Source organism: Prinia subflava, chromosome Z (assembly GCF_021018805.1).
Source record: "Prinia subflava isolate CZ2003 ecotype Zambia chromosome Z, Cam_Psub_1.2, whole genome shotgun sequence".
Taxonomy (NCBI): domain Eukaryota; kingdom Metazoa; phylum Chordata; class Aves; order Passeriformes; family Cisticolidae; genus Prinia; species Prinia subflava.
Genome location: NC_086283.1, coordinates 21,275,634 through 21,296,311, shown reverse-complemented (window position 1 = coordinate 21,296,311; position 20,678 = coordinate 21,275,634). Strand labels below are relative to the sequence as shown.

The window sequence follows — 20,678 nt, the reverse complement described above, 5'->3', positions numbered from 1 at the left end:
GATTAATTACAACATTGGTCCAAAGGAGAGGTGGGTGGGAAGGCCACAGAACAGAGACAGCAATAGTTTGAAATAAAACCAAAATACGAGCAAGCTGACAGAATGTTCCCTTTGTTTTAGGTACAAAATGTGAGGCATTCCTAAATACACACAGAAGTGAATTTCTCATGCTAAGACAGCAGCAGCCAACAAGCATTCTGAATCACTCCTACTGAAATGAACAAATAGTGCAGTTCCAAAGGATCAGGACAAAATATTTAAACATTAATATTTAGTATTAATGCTGATCTTTTTAAAAGGTAACACTGGTGATAAAGATACCCAGAGAATGGGTCAACATCATCCCAGGGAATCCATATTGATTACAGATGGAGTCCTTAAATAAAATGTTGGAGCAGATATCCTTCACTGTAATGAAGTCTGTAGATAATAATAACAAACTACATTTATTTTGGAGCAGTCTAGCTGATAAAGCTCAGTACACTTCAATGTAATTCTACAAAAATATAAAACCAAAACACATTTACACCTTTGCTGCATCTGAAACAGTGTCCCAGTTGCCTCCACTTAGAGAGAATTTTCCACTGCCTATCCGTACTAGGATCTCCTCAGGAGTATCATTGGGACCATTGGCAAATGGAGTATAGCTGGTGAAAGAAAAAAAACCAACAAAAACATCTTGTTAGATAAAAACTGTAAGAAATTGGTAAAATCTTGTGAATCAGAGTCAAAGATATTCCAATGCCAACAGAAACAAATCACAGTATGTATACACATACTATTAAATATTAATATTTCTAATAATAAATGGGAAGTACAGATTCCTCAAGAGAATAGTTTCCAATAGACACAATTTAGGTAAGATGGAAAACCTGCTCTTTTTCTGTTAGAGCAGTATTCAGCAAACATCTCTCATTTGGCCACTAGATGCTTCCTAGAGCTTCATTAGGTTTGCATGTTTAGGAAACTCCAGAGATCACAACCCAGAGTATTCTACACAGGAATGCAGCAGGGGCAGGAGACACAAGGTGAGTAAAGGGGATGAGGTGGGAGGACAAGAGGCTGGAGGGTAAATAGAATCGCACCATGTATTTTTACAGACTCAATTTCCTCCTGAAAACTGGGGGAATTCTTTGGCACCCCCAAGTGCTGCACTATGGGAAAAGAAACCTTGATCCTACTTGTGAGATAAAAGTGGTTTATTTAGCGCTGACTCAGAGCTGCCTGTCCTGCCTGAGTGTCTGTGTCATTCCATGAGACCATGCCTCACCATTTCTATGGAAGCAAGGATTCAGGCAACATTCTGGGATTTTAGGTAAACAAAACAGCTCAGAAATATTCTCACCCTGCCAACATTGTGTAAAGGAGAACTCCCAAGCTCCATATGTCACAAGCAGCATCATACCCCTGTCTCATGAGAACCTATGAAACGAAGAGTGTTAAAGACTTGCCATATATTAAAAAAAAACCACCCCAAAACAACACCACAGCATAAGAAAGGGTAAAATCATCCATGGATCATGTCAGAGATTTGATTACTGATTTTCCAATATAAGGCTGCAGTAAATACCAACAATATTTCTTGTTCCCAGGTCATCTCTTAAGATTTTCAACAGGATCACATCTTACTTTTGAGGGTGGACTCTGCTGCCTGTAAAGCAGGTTTATAATAAACATGCCCCAAAATTGAGAAAGCATGTTGTGATTATATTTGAAGAAAAGCAGCAAAACTGTTGAAGTTTTTTTCCAAGCATTGCTGAAATGTTTAAGCATTTCATGCACCAAAAACAACATAAAGAAAAACAGAGCAGCTTGAAATACCTCTGGTGCCACAAAGTTTGCTGTGTAGCAGGGAGTTAGAAGTAGTCCATTTTCTCCTCGAAGTTGTTTTGCAAATCCAAAATCACAAATCCTGATGGAATCAGCATTGTTTGAATCATCAGTGTATAAAATATTACTGGGTTTAAGGTCTCGGTGCACCACCTTTAAGCAAAGACATTAGAAAAGCCATCATTTAGGAGAAGCAGGTACATTTGTTCGTAATGTACTATTTATAAAAGCTATTCCCTAGATTAAGATACTTATGATAGTTTTAAAAAACTGTAACTTTCACGTACCCAAAAATTCTAGTTCAAGTAATGTAATAAAAACCTCCTGGCTCATAATGCAACTGGAACCAGCAACACCATTTGGCATCACCATTTGGCAAGGAGAACAGGACAAAAATCTGCTGTTTCATAAAGTGTAGAGTTCAAAGGCTTTGCCAGGATAACAGGATATGTTGTTTGGATTAGTCACCATTGTGATAAAATATAAAGCCTTGTAGCATGAGAACAAGCCAAGCAAAGCACACAGGGCAAGGGAATGGTAATTTCAGAGCTGTGGCAGGGGTGTGGGGTGGGAGAGCTCACTCACCCCCTGGCAGTGCAGGTAGTCCACGGTCTTGGCGATGGTGAAGAGCACAGCACTGGCCTCCCGCTCCGAGAAGAATTTCTGCCTCAGGATGCGGTCCAGCAGCTCCCCCCCCTTCATCAGCTCTGTGACCAGGTAGATGAATCTGCCATCATCATACACCTGGGGAGAGGTTGAACAGTGCACTCACACAGAATACACTCTGAGCTAATAAAAGGCAACATCTGTAGTTACACATCCCCAGAAATCCCCTCCTCCCACAGGAGCGGGCAGCACAAACAGCAGGGACTGCCAAAGCAGGGAGTGCAAGGCAGCTCATGTGTCATCCTGGGAGTTCATGATTCAGCTGTTAATTCATCACTCTCAATTCAAGTAGTTAATTCATCACTCGAGTTACACTTTTCAGCTTAAGCTCTGCTGGAACAGGAGAGCAGCCCTACAGCTCCCTACTGCTCTTCCCTTCCAGGGTCATTCTGGCATAGACAGGACAGCATGCAAGCCACTGCTTTCTTTTCTGTTTTTTCTTTTTTGGTTACCAACACGTTGGCTGCTCCTTTGAAACAAGAAGAAATAGACTATTTCTAACCTTTACATCATTTCTCACTTCGGGCTGCTTAAACAGCCTTTAGAAAAAATTAGTATCAAGACAACATTGTATTTTGAAACACTCCCTCTACTACTACATACTGCTCTCCCAGTAGATTTTTCTATGTAAAATAAACTTAATGAATCCCAATAATCTGCTGACACCTGCATTTATTTTTCAGCACTGTCTAGTAAGAAGCAGCAGAAAAGGAGGTACATACATCCTTTAAAGTAATAATATTTGGATGTTGCCCGTAACGCATGAGAATCTCGATTTCTTCCGAGGGATCCCTTTTGCTTTTATCAATTATCTGCAAAATAAAACAGGAAAAACAACAGGCATAAACAAAGCCTATTAAATAAAGACATTTCTTGTATTTATGTCCTCATTTAAGCAACAGAATAAAAAATTCTAGAGCTTTTTACTTCTTACTAATCATGAGTAATTAATCTTCCAGCTTCTAATCCCATTTATTCACTTCTTGCTCTATCCTTGTTCAAATTCTATCATTAATGCAGCCTATCCTGCTCCACTGAACAAGGAAATGCACTGGTCTGAAGCATCACTAATTCACTGCAGCCCAGTACCACCCTTGTGAATCCTGTTTTATGTCCGGTGTTCCCATCATTGTACAGAACTTTCAACTTGCAAGACTGTAACTTATAAACACATAAACAGCCACAATAACTGGAAAATTCACAAATACAAGTTTTCAAATATACTAGCTAATATTTTCAGAATGTCGGAGTGGAGTTTATGCTAATACCTTCACAGCAAACTCCATGTTTGTAGCTATGTGGATACATCTCTTGCAAACAGAGTAGGAGCCCACACCAATATCTTCCTTCAGTTCATAGACATCAGTGAACTGTGCACTGTTTCCATGAAGCTGCTTTAAAAAAAACACAGGGAAATGGTCATCTAAAGCAACAGGATTCTCCTTGCCATTACACAGATACCAACAGCAGAAGTTTCTCCTATTTGCTCATGAATTTTCTTTGAAATTCTGCCTCCAGAGGCAGTAAGTCACTTTTTAAAATCAAAAATATGGAAGTATTTAGTAAGACACGTTTTATAACCGTCTCCTCAACAAAGCAAATGTAAATACTGAATACTGCTAAGTCTTTGACATGTCAAAGAAGTTTCTCAAAGGCAAAGCATTACCTGGACTATGGGCAGGATATTGGTGAGGGGTGAAATTTTATGGTCTTCCACAGTAGTAGTTGCAACAAAACTAAATCCCTTGAAGAGCTGGTGGGCGTTTGCACTGGGTGGGACCCCTGGAGAATCTGGGGGCACACAGACACACAGGATTAGCGTGGCTACATCCCAGCAAGGCCATTTCATAACATTCAGAGGTATGTTAGAAAAACCATCTTGAGGAGAGGGAAGCAAACAAGAGGAACACTAATGTTAAACAGAACTTCTAGTTTGTTGTCTGTGCTCTCTTACTTCAATAACAAACACAGACAAGTATTCCAGGGCTTAGACAAAAACTCTAGAGCACAGCAGGAATTTATGTGTGAACACATGTTTTAGGGAAGAAGCTTACTGCAACAAAACTACTTATGGAAAAGAAATAAAGATCATTGTCTTGTGCTCAACAGCTTTGTAACATAGAAGAGCAACACCAGAACTGCTGGTTCAGTGGTGAAAGAGCTGCTGGCAAGGCACAAGTGAGGCAACACAAAAATATCCAAATAGTAAATTTTAACTGAAGAAAATATCCCTGAATTATTAGAATTAAGTTTTCCTCAGGTTGTATTCTGTGCACCTCTGAATTCACTATCTGAAATCTCACAGTGAGCACAGCTCAATAATTCTGTGTAGCCTATTAAGAGCACAGATCTCCAAAGAAATATGGGAAGAGGGTTTAGAAGCTGGATGCAGCAGCTGGATTCACAAAAGAAAAAGTGAAACTTGAAGCAAACCAAGCAATAATAATAAAAGTTAATGTTTCTTAAAGGAAGGCATTCTCAAGGAAGTACTGATCCTAAAAAGAATCACTGCTACAATCAAATTGAGTTGACTTTAATATTAAATACTTCCCCTCAAACACTGCATGCTTGACTTTAATCCTAACTAGAAACATAGTCCAGCTTTTAATATTCCATTTATTCTTTTCTTCCTGAGTCAAAGATTAGCAAAATACTCAAAAAACAGAAACCTGCTGAGGGAAATATCCTCCTTTAAAGCACTGGAACCCTGGTGAATCCTTTCAACTTTGTCCCTGGCTTTTCTGCTTGTTGTTTTAGCATTAATTTGATACTCCTGTCCCACAAACCTCACCCATTTACAGCCATGCAAAAAAACCCCACCCATTTACCTTTTGGTGTTTTTGCTGTGAATTCTGGATCAAAACAAAAAGTATCTTCTGGCTTTCCAGAGGCAGGTTTGAATGGAGGCTGAATTTCTCTTCTAAACAGTTTCTGAAAGAGAAGAACAAAGATTTAAGAGTCAATGAAGTTTCCATGGGCACTGTTATTTTGCCAGAAGAAAGGGCAAATGACGAAGACCTCAACCAGTGTCAGGCACATCCCTCTTGGCAAGGAAGTGCCCATTTTCAAAGCTCTATTCCAGGTTTTTCCTAATCCACCAAACTAAATCAGGAGAAGATCTCAAATCTGCAATAAATCCCATTTACAGCTAAGGAACAGAAAACTTCACGTCAAAAGATGTTGAATCCCCATGCAAAATTCAGGAAGTTCTAAGAGCATTTCCTTGCCATTTCACTCCTCCTTTCAGACCTATTTTGTGCAGTTTTTTTTTTTTAGTTTAACCTTCCTGCACAAAAGCATACAGTGTATTTCAGTCAAAAAAAAAACCCACAAAACAACCAAATCCAAGGAAAGGGGACCTAAATTTATCCCAAAAAAAAAGAGGTAAAATACAGAAGTGTCATCAACACCACCAGAGTGGAATAAATACAAATTACTGTTAAAAAAAAAAAAAATAAATTGGGTGAGAAGCACTGAGCTTTCAAACATTAGTCCCTTCAAAAGGAAAAAAAGTAAATCATCAAGCCAAACAAGACAACAATTTCTGAAGTATATTCACATGAAGCAGTGGAGTTTTGCTGTTACTAAAAATTTGTTGCTGAACAGACTCCGAGGTAGCTGCTGCATGAATACAGCTAGAAAAACACTTTTCAGAAATAAATACAGGAGGATAAATAGATGGATAATGATAAGGGGCTTTGAAGAAATAGGTGAGCACTGCACTGCCCTGGGTGGCTGCAGTTCTGTCAGCACAGCCACATCTTATTCATTCCATCAACCACTGTAGCAACGCAGTAAAGGGGGAATTTATTTCACACACAGCATCTTGGCTTTGAGAACATTTCTGGCAAACACAGCTCAGAGGATATGCGAGCCACGGAGTAGAATCAAAGTGCTCACACGGGATTGAAGCCTGGAGTTGTGATCTTGTAGACTTTGGATCATCTTGGAGCACCTGTGTTAATTCCTGACCTGTGACTGAGATGAGAGTGATGCAGAGGGAAGTCCAGGACAGTTGCACCCACAAGGACCCATTGTGCCCTGTAGGGAGCACTGGACAGACACTTCCTGAAGGATTCCTGGGAACACCAGCAGCCTCTCCCACCTACAAATGCTCTAATGGACCATTTCAACTCAAGAATGCTGAAACTCTTAATTATTTAAAAAGTAAATGCACAACTTATAATTCATACTCCCTATCTGCAGTAAATACTGCAGCTCCAGATGCCAAGGAATTACAGAAGAAGCCAGGATGTGCCAGTCAGCAGTAATGCAGTGTCTGTTGTGCCCTATTCAAATATAAGTACTTTCACAAATGCTACAAAACAGAGAAAAATTAACAACAGCTTTATCATTCAGATCCTTTTGTACTCACATTCCAGTCAACAGTAGAAAAAAAAGGATGTCTCTTGATTTCTTCAACTCCATCTGAACCAGCTCCTGAACAAAAGAAATATTGTATTTAACACACTTGTGGGTAAAGTCTGTGAAGATTTCACTAAAAATTAGTTCATTTCTAAAAAGTTTGCACGGACATGGTTATTTGAAGGAACTGTGAACACAAATATTCAAAGGATGTGAAATACTCAGGGAGGCAAAGAGAGCACAAGAAGCTCATAAATACAGTGTCAATATTCTTTGCTGTGACACTGTCAGAGTTTTGGCTCATTCCTAAATCACTGATTCCACATTTTGACCATTCCTTGGACAAACCCCGGAAGTCATGATCCAAGCTAACACAAAATGGTACCCAAATGTTAGTGATCACTCAGAGCTTGAGAGTCTCTAGCAACTTTTTTTTAATAAAAAGTAAGGCTGAGTTCATTATTTAAGATCTAAATAAATGAACCAACCTAATCTATTTGATGGGTTCCTTTTAAACAACATCCTCAGGAGACTTTGTGCTTCAGGGCTGAGGAACTGAGGCATTCCCAGCTTTGCTCTAAAAGAAAACAGAGAACAAGTCAGAGGAAGAAACTTATCTTCGCAAAAACTGACTACATAGATTTCCTTAAGGAGTTTGATTTGATACAAGGCTATTCCAAAGCACAGAGTAGAGGAGAGTGCACATACTGAACTCACCAACTTTTTCAGTTTCCTATTATAGAAGTGGTTTAAAATAAAACCCAACAAAGAACAAACACACTAGACCAAAATCACCAAACCCCACCCATGCCCCCAAAGCAAGATTTATGTTGAAACAGAGTAAAATAATTATCTCAGGAATATATAAGTATTCTCAAAGATATCTTCATGTCACCAGGAAGTTTTTACCAAAATAACCACCAGTAACTCAGAAGAAACTCATCAAATCCCCAATTACCCACCCTTGAAGGGATTGCTACTATTCCTCCAGGGCTCACTGAGCCATCATATAGAAGCTCACTGACTTTACCATTTGTTTTATTCAATGGAAACTAATGCTAAGGCAGGAAATTCTTGTGCAGAACTGCAGTATCACTGGGAGCTGCAAGGGAGGCAGCTCATGGTCTAATCCATCCTTTCATAGGAGCACCACCACAAACTCTCACTCAGGACAAGCTCCATGTGCCCTCTGGTGGGAAGAACAGTTTCTCCCTCCTCCCCTTCCTCACCACCACTGAGAGTGCCCAAGGCACTGCCTGTGCCAGGAGGAAACTGTTAGATGAGCACAGACAGACAAGAATGTATTTGCCCAACAGCTCCCCTCACTGAACACCAGCTCACCCAGTTTGTCCAGTCCAACAGCTTCTGGTGTAACTGGGGTAATTAAGGATGAGAATTAGAGCATGTAAGGGCTCTCCACACATCTGTACACAAAGCAACACCTGATCACCTGCTGCTTACAAAACAAGGTGTGCTGTAACAGTAGCAAGGGAGTGTGACAACAGCAGTGTAAATCAAGCTGCTCTCAGTCATTCGCTGTTCTTATCTTTATTACACGCCTACAATCAAAGATTCATCCCTGAGATTTTAATTGCTGGGGATACTTAATGGTACTTCACAGTGTGGGATCTAAAGCTTATCAAGGGGCTTTGCTTTTTGCTCCTGTTGCAGTTCAGTGCTCTTGGAATCATAAAATGGTTTGGGCTGGAAGGGATCTTAAGGCTCATCTTGTTCCACCCCCTGCCATAGGGACACCTTCCACAAGACCAGGCTGCATAAGGAATTATTACAAGCTGTTAAAACATGTTTAAAATGGCATTTTCGGACTTCTGAAAAAGGAAGGATATATACTTACTTCAGTATCATATTCATAGTCTCATTTCGATCTTTACCTTGAAATGGCAGGGTACCAGTAAGCATTTCAAACTGAAAAGAACAAATGTTAATCTAAATCAACACTTCTTCCCCCAGTTGCTGAAACAAAGTGTTATGCACTGCACTCTTTTCCTACCTCTACATGGCACTGGTTGAACTTTGAAAAGATTATGAAAGTGTTCCCAAATCTAAAATTCTGCGCTCACTTGCTGTTTACATGATGATAACAGCGGCAACTGTGTAGCATGATGATGATGGAGGAATATTATACATCAGGAAGCTACTTGAAAGTAATAAAATCTCCTCCACAACCAGGTTTTAGATGTTGCCATATTCCAAAAACTGCAAGAATGGTAAATTCCAGAGCAGCAGTGTACTTTTCAAGTCCACCTGCATGTCAGGCTGATGCTCTAACACAACGCAGCAAGCGCAGAAGTGGCAGCAGTTACTGACTTCTCTCACTATTCCACTTCAGCACTCCTCCCACAGGCTCACTCTCACAGAAACACCATTAATATTCCTTCAAACCCAGTCATCTTCAAGTCTGTTTTTAAATTTAACTATCAAGTAACATGCAAAATAAATATACAAAGTGAAGTCTCACACTGACTACAACTGGTTTTAACTACTAATGGACAACACAGGATTTTTCAGGTGTCTGATAAACATTCCTTAGAGGTGAAAAGTCAATTTTATTCCACCCAGTAGAAATTCAGTCACTGAATTGTCCCCCTTATCCAAGCATCCCTAATCAGAACTGGACAAGCTTATTCTAAGTGCATTTGTGTGAGCTTAGCAAGGGAAGCAAGAGGCAAATACAGTACCATGAGGACCCCAAAGGACCACCAGTCAGCACTCTGGTTGTGCCCTCGCCTGTTTACCACTTCAGGAGCCATGTACTCTACAGTACCACAGAAAGAATAGGCCTTCTTCTCCTGGTCTACTGATTCCTTGCTGAGTCCGAAGTCTACAACAACAGCATCACAAGAACACAGCCAGTAAAGAATTTCAGGGTAAAACAAATCAATCAATATATGGTAATTCAAAATGCAAGCATTGAGAGGTTTGGGCTGGTTATTTTCAGAAATATGATTAGTACAGCTCTCCATGAAACAAGAGACTGCAGGTATCTGGAGACAGCACATTTTGTTTACTACACACCTCCAAAACCATTCTAAAAGTCATTAAATTCATGATTAGCCATCAAAATTATCACCGAAATAACTCGACATTTGCTATCCTACACATTTAGAGCTCTAAGGTACTCAGAAGTTCTCATTTTCTCTGTTTACTGCCTGTTTTATTCACATAAAAAATTGGCTAGAAGTAAAAACCAGTTTCAAAGAGAATGCACGGTCTGGTCTTACTGAATGATGACTAAAAAAACTCACACTAAAATTACTGTTGTTACATAAGACAACATGGTTCTGTAACCTGCCTCAACTTCAGTATGCCCTGCATTACCAGAGTATTTCATTCCCAGAACAATTTTCCCCTGTTTTGTATACAGTGAATACAGAAGTCCTTGACACTGGCTCAGCTCTCAAACACCCTTTTTTCCCACAGAGGAAAAGGATTGCTAATCAATGATCCCATCCGTTATTTCCACTTTCAGAAGGAAGTGACAAATCTAGGATTGGACTGTATTTAAATACAGCAGAAGTTTTAAAAGGTATGCGTTTTGTAAATCTGATTTCCATCACCATTATTCTATTAAGTCTTTAAGTCTTAAAAAAACCTTCATTTTCTCTTGGAATCTAACAGCAGTATCTTAGATTAAAATATATGATGCAATCTCTACTACAAAATCATCACCTCACCTTGAATGTAATTGAAAGTTTTTAGAAATTTATAGTAATTTGTTGCTCAAATAGTCAGTCTTTTATATACATAATTTTCTAGAATAAACATATTTGGATTGTTCCTCACAGAATATTTTCTGCAATGTTATATGCATTTAAAATTGATAATAAAGAAACTCAAAAACATTTATTTACAAAGGGCTGTATTAATGAGTGGTGCCTACCTGTTAACTTGATATGTCCTGCTTCATCAAGCAAAATGCTGAAAATTAAAATTCACATTCACCAAAACACATAAAGAGTGATGTTTACATAAACATTTAAAATATAAGATAAAAACTATGATATCCAATTCTGTTATTACTTTAACAAGCAAATATTATTTCATTTAAACCAGAGATAAGTGTTTTACGTTTTGTATTTCTTTATGAAGTCTTAATAGAAATAATTTTAATTTTTTACAGTGGAAAAGGCAAAGCAACAAGCAAAATACACATAATAGTGGTAAAATACATTTTACTTTACTTTTCTGGCTTCAGGTCCCTGTACACAATTCCCAAGCTGTGAAGGTGATCCAAAGCAAGGGCCAGTTCTGCGAGGTAGAATTTCACATCTTCCTCTGTAAACATAACCTAATAAGAACTGTATAGATTTACCTTCTGATCTTGTCTTCAGTTTTTAAAACTGCAATCTAAAAAAAATATAGTCCTCTCTGCCTAAATTTAAAACTTAGTTTTAAAAGTCCCTTGTGAACTCATAATTCATGAGTTCAGCCAAGAGAAATTATTTACTAGTATCTGTTAATTATAAAGCACACAAAGAACTATCTGCAATACTTAAATAAAACCATCAGCAGAGCATTATTGCAGAGCACTAATTAACTTTTAGGTAATAAATTAATTGTTGTATTTGGTGTAATTGACACCCAGCACTCCTCCCGCCACAATCCCAGACAGTTTTGCACTGCATCACAGAATTTAATATATGACTGCTGTATTAGGTGAGTGTGAATTCACATTAGCAAGATTTAGAAAAAAAAAAACAAAAATCATTTAGGAAAAAAGCATGCAGAATAAAACACTGGTGGCAGTAACAATGACAGCTTGGGAGCTGAAGAACCTACTTTGTTATTAGGAAAAAAAAAATTAAAGAAGCCTGGTGAGACACTGAAATATTCATGTTACTTCTAGTGCAGAGATGCGTTTCTGTCCTGAACACTCTAGAGGTTGCTTCTAATTTAATATATAAAAACTGTGCCTGCTTTAGCTCTTGTCATGTTCTACAAATTACTGGAGAAGCCTGAAATTTTAAATGGCTGGACTGAATTTGGGCTTCAAGAGAACTATTCCCTCATTTGCTGGATCCAGCAGGAATGGGGAGTGCAGCCACTCAGCAAAGCTGGAATGGAAGCACCTGGGCTCCCTGATTCAGTGGCACTGCTCTGAATTGTTCAGATGTGATCCGTTCTCCAGGCACAGAATATTCCCTGATTTCCATAATGACAGGTGCTGACTTCAGGTAAACAATGAAGCTGTTACACTCCACACAGTGTCACCTTCACACCTTTAAAGAGCAGTGCTCATGCTGGGTTTCATGTCTTTCAAAAGAGCAAAGGGAAAACTTGGATTTCATTAACTCCTTGGATTTCATTACTCCTTGGAGCAGCCAAAATGCAAATCTCAGAATATAGTAATGCTAAATGCTAATCTACCATCCTCCCCATAATGAAATCTAAAGCTGTTCTCTGGGTCAAGCTAAACATGATGCAAGTCAGCTTCATTAAATATTACTAATAAAAACTTCATTACACACTCATCTCACTGCCACAGCTGAAACTCCCATACCCACATTAGAATTTAAAGACCAACAAAAGTCTTTTAATAACTTCATACTAAACCAAATTAATTTAAAATAATGCTTGTGTGCAAAGTATGGAATGCCACAGGGGATTTATTCTCATGTGCATTGTCCATAAGCTGTGCATTACCAAGGACTTTTGAAACTACCTCACATTCCCACCAGAAAATAAAAACCTGACTTTTTTTTTTTGTATCTATGTACATAAAAGCCAGTATAAAAGGTAACTGAAGTGTTCCAAAACACAGGTGAAGTTTTAGCAGTAAAAGAACTTGAGAATTATGACTTTTTGATTCTCACAGGGAACACATCCCTCTTTCAAACCCCCAGCAAGAGTTCTTATGGATAGCTCTGCATCCCTTATTTAAGAATGTTCCATAGGGGATATTTCCAGCTGGGTTAGTGCAAGAGAACAGCTCTTCCTGCTGTTCCAGAATTCTCTCTGGAATTAGACATTCTATATCAAAGCAGAGCCTGACCTCTTTCCTACCTCCTGCTCCAACAACCCGGGACAGGTCAGTCACTTGAAGTTTTTTACAGCCATTTTAGCTTCCAGAGTCAATAATTTTGAGCTCAATTATTAGACATAATCACTGTGTTGCCAAGATCAGCTTTTAACAAAATTGCCTTTAAATTCTTTCTCTTTTGCCTGTTCCTAAAGTAAAAACCTTTATTTTTATGAGAAGTATAAGGAGAAAAAACTCTCTCCTGGCCTTACATACTGGGAATAAACAACCTCCTCCATGCCATGAAAAAATCAGATAACACAGTTTTCTCATTTAAGAAAGTAGCTTTTCCTATGCTTTGGCAATATAAATGGATTTACAGTGGTAAAAACACTGAAAACCTCTCTTGCTGTGAAGCTGTTGAGAAACTGCCATTAAAAATTTAGGCCTTTATAAAAGGTTTGCCAGAAGAAAATAAAAGTCCTCTAAATGTGTTCATAACACTGAAGGTAGCATGAAATAAATATTTGATGGCAAATGTTTAAAAAAAAAATAACAACAACCTATAACTGCATCCCATTCCCTCCTCTGGAGCTCTCACTCCAGGAAACAAAAATAGAAATGAAAAATTCAAGGACTAGTTGTGTGCCAGGTGCGGATGGAGGGGAGTGGGCTCTAAAGCACTCTGTGTTCCCACTTTGTGGGACTCAAGATGAGCATTTGGACTGCAGCATGAAGCAATTTTACAGTGCAGCAGAAAGCTCTCAGGGCTGCAGGATTCCAGGAGCTGACCTAAGCTGACTAAGAGCATGAGAACTACACATCCCCTTCCTTCAGTGCTAAATATTCATTTACTTCAGTTGTGTTTCCAAGCAACAAAACATTTTTAGACAAAAGAACTGTACTTTGCAGATGCCAAATTAAAACCTGGGCTACTCATCAATACAAACTCAGGTTTCTTAAGGATAGAACAGAATCTAGAATATGTAAGGAAAGCCCAAAAGTTACTAAAAACTTCACTATGACAAGAAATATGGGGGGATACAGGTTTAGAAGCCAATTCTATACCAGCAAAACCCAATCCCTGTCTAACAGTGAGTGGAGATAAAATTTTAGGTACTTACCTCTTTGGATAATCGTGTGAATACATCTCCTCCCCTGAGAAAATCCAGTATTAAATAGAGCTTCCCTTCAGTCTGAAAGGCTTTAAAAAAATTAAAAAGTAAATAAAAACCAATAGTTGTATGACAAAGGTATAAAACAGATCTGAATGCTTTTACAACTAGATTCCAGTCATAGGCAATACTTTTGTTGTGGAACTGAAACAATTCAGCAGCAGACAAGGTAATTTACTGAATGATTCCTCACTTCTTCACAGAAGAAAATCTTAGTCATGGAAGATGATTAAAATAATGTTCTTTTATTTCCCCTTTGTCAAACAGGGAAACAGCAAGGATGTCAATTAGTGTTGTTTGGTTTAAATCAATGACAAGTACAAAATATCTACAGAACTTGAATGTAAAGATTTGGAAAGTTCTTACAAGAGGGTTCAACCTAAAACTTTAATACAGATATGTATTTTCATGCCTTTTTTCCCCTGAGTTGCTAGAACCTAATGTGGACCTTCCAAAAGTGAGACAGAACAAGAGGGGCTGTGCCTTCAAGCAATGAAAGGAAGTGTAGGCAAAGAAAAGGAATCTGTACCAACCATAGTGCAGTTTGACGATGAACGGGTGATTTACTTCTACTAAGATGTCTCGCTCCATTTTGGTACGGACTCTGTCCCGAACTGAGGGGAGACAGGAAGAAACAACAACAGGGTGAAACAAACGCATCTGCTACAACACAAACTCAGCAGAAAGGTTTTGCTGGCTAAAGGAATCGCTTCCCTCATCACCTTATTTGTTTTCAATGTTCAAGTCTCCCACAAAGTTCCTCCTTTCAGACAGTGAAACTCTGGTTTGCCTCTTGCCTGCCCTAACTTTCCTCTTTGCTTCACTGTATTGCCAGCAAATCCCATCTTTTGTGATAATCCACTTTGCTTTTAAGAAAAAAGCTCCCATCTATGTTCCCAATTTCAACTTTTGAATTAACTCTGTCATGCCTATAAAATATTTTTAAGATTACTTTTCCCCCTTTAACAGTAACAGTCCTATTTACACACAGTGGACTTGCACCCATTCAAGTGTCTCCTGAAAGCCAAAACACTGAATTAAATTTTTCTGGCCCCTAGAACAAGGGAATGACTTAATTTTAACCACAGCAGAGTTCTGACTTAACGAAAGACAAAAGGAAAACTGGTTATGAAATTAACCTGTTTTCATACAATGAAAAGTCTAAAAAGAATTAAATAATCCATAAGAGCATTTCTGACCACATAATTAAAGCTACCTGGCCAGATTTTAAATAATTCTTAAACATGAATTTACAAGTTACTCTAAAAAGAAACCTCCTGTCAGAGAAGAGCTATGAACTCACTGACAAATATTTAAGATTAAAAAAAAAGCTTTTAGATACAGGGGCATTAAACTCCATGGTCCAAAGTCTCAGCTGAAAGACAAACCTACCTTTTAAAGAAGCTTTTTTCAACACTTTCATTGCATAAAGCTGCCCAGCATCAGGCCCAATTATCTTCCTCACGAGGAAGACCTGGCAATATAAAGCCCATTTTAAAATCACTGCAAGCTTAGTAATCAAATCCAAACTCTCACAAAGCACTTGCAAACCTCCCATTAATGTCAGGCAGCTTCCAGTGCTCTGTACCAAGCACACATCTTTAGAAGAAGAGCCAAACTGCATTCCTTGATCAGATCAGACCTACAAAGCACCAAGCTCAACACTGGCCATAGACTTTGGATTCTTTCCTGATTTATCGAAGAAGTTCTTACAGAAAGATGCTTCTTTCTATCATTTTCTTGGAGAATGACAATTCTGCCTGGTCTGTCACCTCCCAAGGGGTTTTTCAGGTTTAAGACCCAAGCCTCAAATATGAAACATTCATTTTTATTAATGCATTCTGTGCAAGTGGTGAGATGAAAGCAAGGAAACCTCACCATTTAAGATCAAAGCACCCTTTCCCTCTGGAATAGCAACTCCAACAAGTTTTTCTACTTTTTTCTCTCCAGAAGAGTTTTAAACATAGATGGGATATAACTTGACACTCAGAAAAGCATATTAGATAAAATATTGCAGTACAAAGACATGGAGGTACACTAATTTTTAAGCACCAAATCTTCCAATTTACAAAATGGTTTGATACATGCTCCTACTTTTCAACTGCTGTTCTTGTAATAGCAATTATTAGTTATGAATTATCAGGTTTTGCTGTAACAAAACAACATACAAATCACAAGAGAAAGCCAAGTACTTCCCAAAATTACCTCTCTGATCTCACCTTATCCAGACTTTAATTTACAATTAATTTATTTACATCTAGAAGTTATATATATTTTTCAATGATCTTGTCAAATTTTCCATTCTAGAATCAGAAATTCAAGCAATGTCATGACTAAGCTGTGCAAGGTTGGTAGAGGGGTTGTTTTTATTTGAAGCTCTGGTTAGAAGAAAAATGTCATCATGTTTCAAGGTTGTCTGGCTTTTTGTTTTAATAAGTTTTGCCCAATAACTGACCTACAACAGTGCCTTCCCATAGGCCAAGGTGATAGAAAATAGTAAAGCAACTAATTTGAACACCAGCAACTAAGAAAACAGCTGTACATGAATACAATCAAAACTATAAAATATTAATAATAAGCACATAGGAATATTTTAGTATTAATAACCAATAACTTGTGAGAACATAAGGAATTCATGTACAAGTTACAAATTTTAGCTAATAAGACCCAACATAGCTGAAAACTACTGAAGCAACACCTATTTATTTAATTTGCAGACAAATCCTCCATTACTCCGCATCTGCTTTAGAAGGCACATCATTCCTCAATGAATGAAGAGAGAAATCCTGCAATTCAGGAGGCTTAACCCTTTATTTCTATGGAGATGTTATATTCCACACTGATGTCAAAACCAGGCTCCAGGAAACCACACCTGTGTTTGCCAAGCCCAAAGGAAGGACTCTGGGAGTAGAAGATGGGAAAACACTATGAAGGCAACAGCCACTGATCCTCCTGGTTTGTTTTCTCATCTCAATGGAAAGAACAAAGATAAAGAACTCTGAGCTCAGGTGTGCAACAGGCACTGTGCAGCTCCTGAAGCTGCTTCCTGAAGAGGCACTGCCAGGATTCCAAAGCTCCGGAGCATGTCTGGCCAAGCTGCTGGGATTCCAAGCAGAAGCACTCCTCAGGCTGGCAGAAGCCCGAGCTCTGGGAAGCCAAATCTGAGTCAGGGCTGGCTGTGCCAGCTGTGCTGAACCCTGAGGGAGCTTCAGACATCTCAAGTCAGGAGTAATAAATATATGGAGCCTTTCAGGCTCCTACAGTGAGAACTGTGTGAGGGAATTGGCAACCAACATTACCAGGTAAAGGAATATCTCTGAAACCTCAAAATATTAAGAAATATTAAAAGTCTGTTCTCTACACAATCACTGATGCACAGGACACCTTCCTAATGTCAATTTCTTCCTCTCTTGTTGCACTCTATGCAGAGGTTTCTTCCTGCTTAGAGACACACACAGAACCAGCAGAAGAACAGGAAAACAGGAACAATGTAAAGCTGACTAACTACTTCAGATGTTGCAAAAGATGTAGTTTGAGTCGGGTTTTAAAAAATTAATTACCTTCCTATACGCTAGGATTAATATTTCAACTACTGTGATTCAACACAGGGACTGAAGAGATCAGATTTTCAACTTCATTTCTGCAAACTGACACCCAGTGGCACATTACAAAAGGAAAATATTGTAACAAAAACCCTGCCGTATTTCTTCTCTGTACCATTTAAATAGTGTCTTTTACCTGTAGATCACTTGATAAATACAGCAAACTAGAAAACATGAAATCCATTTCCCAGGTTATTTACTTTAAGTTCCAAACTGCCACAATCAACTCTTCTGTAGCTACGTAAATACAGATTTTGTGTCTTGAAAAAAGCCAAACATTCCCAGTGTGTCAAGTGTCACCACTAAGAGAAACCACCATTTCTTTCAGATGATTCTATCCATGACTGTGGAGCAAGCCTGGGAAAGGATTCAACTACCCAATACATTTTCAAACATTCCCAGCAACTCTGCTGGCCACTGTTTCCCTGGAATGTCTGGACAGGTCTGTGGAACAAATTTATCATCTTACCTTTCCAAATGATCCCTGTCCAAGGACCTTAAGTAGTTCAAACTGTGCCGGATCTGCTTTCTCACATCCTTCTTTCACATGGTGTGTAATAGGAATTTCTTTCACACTTCCTTCATCCTGTGATTTCAAAGCAAACAAAATACAACAGTGAACAGGCCTGCAATAACTAAGTCTTGCTAAAAGTGCGTGTAAATACTTGGATTTTTCTTTGCCGAGTTTTATTTTAGTAAAATATTTGAAATTCTAATAAGGCTTCAAGGAAAACTGTTCAAATGAAGCCTCTTCCCATCTATCTTTTCTTAAACTGATGCATCTAAAATTTCTAAACTGAAGGAAAATTCTCAAAGAACGATCATTTCCTTTTGCCATAAGTATTTCAACTACAGAAAAGCTGGATTATTTTACATGAAAGGAATAAATGCACAGATTTTTAAACCAAGACTTCTGTGCTTCACCTCTGCTTAGCAGCTTTAGTCTTCCCAGTGATTACTCTTCTCATCTTTCCCCCTTTCTGAAATAAGTCTTAATGAAAGCCAAATTGAATTTCATCATTTGGGGTAATTATTGCTTTTCACAGCAGCAAATAATAACCCTGGTCATCCATTAGTAGCTGGAGGAACAGGCAGCATTTGAAGACCATAAATAAGAGATGAGTCATCTTAAGGACTATGAGAATTCTGGCATCCAAGAGAGGAAATAGCTCTGGGGTAGAGCTCCTGGTAAGATTATCCTGTGTGGGGACCTCCTTCAGACAGCTGAGGGTAATTCTGAGCTAGGTGAGTGATTTAATGTCCTCTTGACTTGCTCATGTCCCTCTCATCTTTAGCAAAAGCAGGGCACAGCAGCCCCAGTTGTGAAAAGACAAACGTTCCTGATGACAACAAATCCCATGACGGATTGCAGCTTTTATGGTGTAAGAGAAGTTTCTGAGAGCCAAAACAAGCAAGGTGTCAAAATATGCACCTTTGAAATTAAAAGCTGAGGCCCACAACAACAACCTCAGCTTGCAGGTGGAGAAGGACCAGCACTCTCAGTCCTATCACGAATATCAATAAATTTATTGGACACAACAAAGTCACAAGTGAAAATCCCATCTGATTTGCAGTACTTCACTTTTGGGTCATCAAATGATTATCAGCTGTCTCCTTATCCTCATCTTAAAGCCTTCATTGTGAAGGTTTCTCTTAGCAGAGAGCAGAAAAACACGCCACCGATCTCCCGTGAGTTATGGACCCTTGATGAGAAGTGCAAGCAGCACCAGGAAAGGACCTGAGCACTGGATGAAAACAGCTGGGTTTTAGAAATAACATCATTCTTTAGTCAGGTGGACTTACTCCTCCAGACTGTCAATTAAAACTTCTAATCAGCTTTATCACAGTTTATACAGAAGTACCTGGATGAAATTCTGGTTTTACACAGAAATTCAGAGTAGAAATCTGCTCATCTGAATTTGCAAATACTGCAGTAGGAAAAAAAAAAAAAAAAAGAAGCAATCATCACATTGCATTAACTGCTTCTGCCTTAATTGCTTTGTTTGTCCAGAGGGGAAACAAAAAAGTTCAAACAAACATCTTGGTATACTCCCAAACTGTAGTCCAGCTGTTACTGCATACAAGTCCTTTCCCCTCCCCTCTCTTATTTCATCCTCCTTCTGGGAAAGGCCTGTTTGTTCTGCCTGCTTCCCACACAAAGGTGGGTATTAACACCAGACACTGCTGGAAAACAAATTCTGTAATTCACAACCAAGCTACTTCATTTCCCTCTTTGGTCACAAACCCCCATCACACACTGATGACACACTGTAAACATCCCAATTTCCCCTCATCCACCCCCTTTGGTGACTGTGCATTTATGCGCTCAGAGGAAAGATACATCTATCTTTTCATTTTCCTTGACTTTTTAAACACATGCCTAATTTAAGGCAGGTAAGAACAGCAGCATTTGAAGTCATCTGATGACAGGTGAAAGCAACAAGTTGTCTAATTACACACCAAGTTGTACCACAGACTTAATGGCTGCTTCTTCCTATGAAATATGTAAATACTCTGTTTAGAAGCCTTTTTTCTTCACCATCCTAATTTGTATTCCTTAACACCGTGAAACTTTGCATGAGAAAAGCTCTTTAAAGAGTTCAGCCTCTCCTGTGTTTATCACCCACCTCGAGCCATTAGCCTGTGACATCACATGTGGTTGCTGAGGAGACTGAGAGGATTTCTAAATGTGAACTCAGGAGAGAAATGTTTTCCATGCAAATACAGACTAACTTGAGATGGATGAAATTAGGGTTTTTTTACATAAAGTGTTTTACCTTCAAAAAAGGTGTCTATATGATTTCACTTACTTAACTATCATTAAGGTACTAAAAATTAGCATGACTGAGGTATAGAGACCTCTTCATCACTGCCAAGGCATGAGCACACAGAGCTGAGAAGCTCCAAGCCACTTTCATTTTCATTTCTACTTTGGCCTCTACGAACTGCAATTTGGTTATCTCATTTTGTGCTCTGCTGCTTGACCATCAGATTTCTTTCCAAGCTGAGGCACCAACTCTTACCCAGTGGCCCTGCAGAAAAGGGAACTCTTTCCCACTC

General features: G+C 38.7%; 1 protein-coding gene across 2 annotated transcripts in view; it reads right to left on the bottom strand.

The window, feature by feature from the left end:
* LOC134563628 (ribosomal protein S6 kinase alpha-6-like) overlaps window positions 1-20,678 on the bottom strand; it is a 37,100-nt gene that overhangs the window by 6,524 nt on the left and 9,898 nt on the right. Inside the window, exons 3-20 of one of the 2 annotated variants that reach the window (XM_063421731.1) lie at window positions 18,088-18,204; window positions 15,409-15,490; window positions 14,550-14,630; window positions 13,966-14,045; window positions 11,064-11,170; window positions 10,763-10,800; window positions 9,561-9,703; window positions 8,717-8,787; window positions 7,350-7,438; window positions 6,872-6,936; window positions 5,325-5,427; window positions 4,163-4,287; window positions 3,765-3,890; window positions 3,219-3,308; window positions 2,416-2,574; window positions 1,822-1,983; window positions 1,346-1,422; window positions 530-647 (exon numbers count right to left, since the gene is read on the bottom strand). In XM_063421731.1, coding sequence (XP_063277801.1) covers window positions 530-647; window positions 1,346-1,422; window positions 1,822-1,983; window positions 2,416-2,574; window positions 3,219-3,308; window positions 3,765-3,890; window positions 4,163-4,287; window positions 5,325-5,427; window positions 6,872-6,936; window positions 7,350-7,438; window positions 8,717-8,787; window positions 9,561-9,703; window positions 10,763-10,800; window positions 11,064-11,170; window positions 13,966-14,045; window positions 14,550-14,630; window positions 15,409-15,490; window positions 18,088-18,204 — 1,833 coding nt within the window. The remainder of the gene's footprint in view (window positions 1-529; window positions 648-1,345; window positions 1,423-1,821; window positions 1,984-2,415; window positions 2,575-3,218; window positions 3,309-3,764; window positions 3,891-4,162; window positions 4,288-5,324; window positions 5,428-6,871; window positions 6,937-7,349; window positions 7,439-8,716; window positions 8,788-9,560; window positions 9,704-10,762; window positions 10,801-11,063; window positions 11,171-13,965; window positions 14,046-14,549; window positions 14,631-15,408; window positions 15,491-18,087; window positions 18,205-20,678) is intronic. The other variant, XM_063421732.1, reaches the window with a different exon arrangement.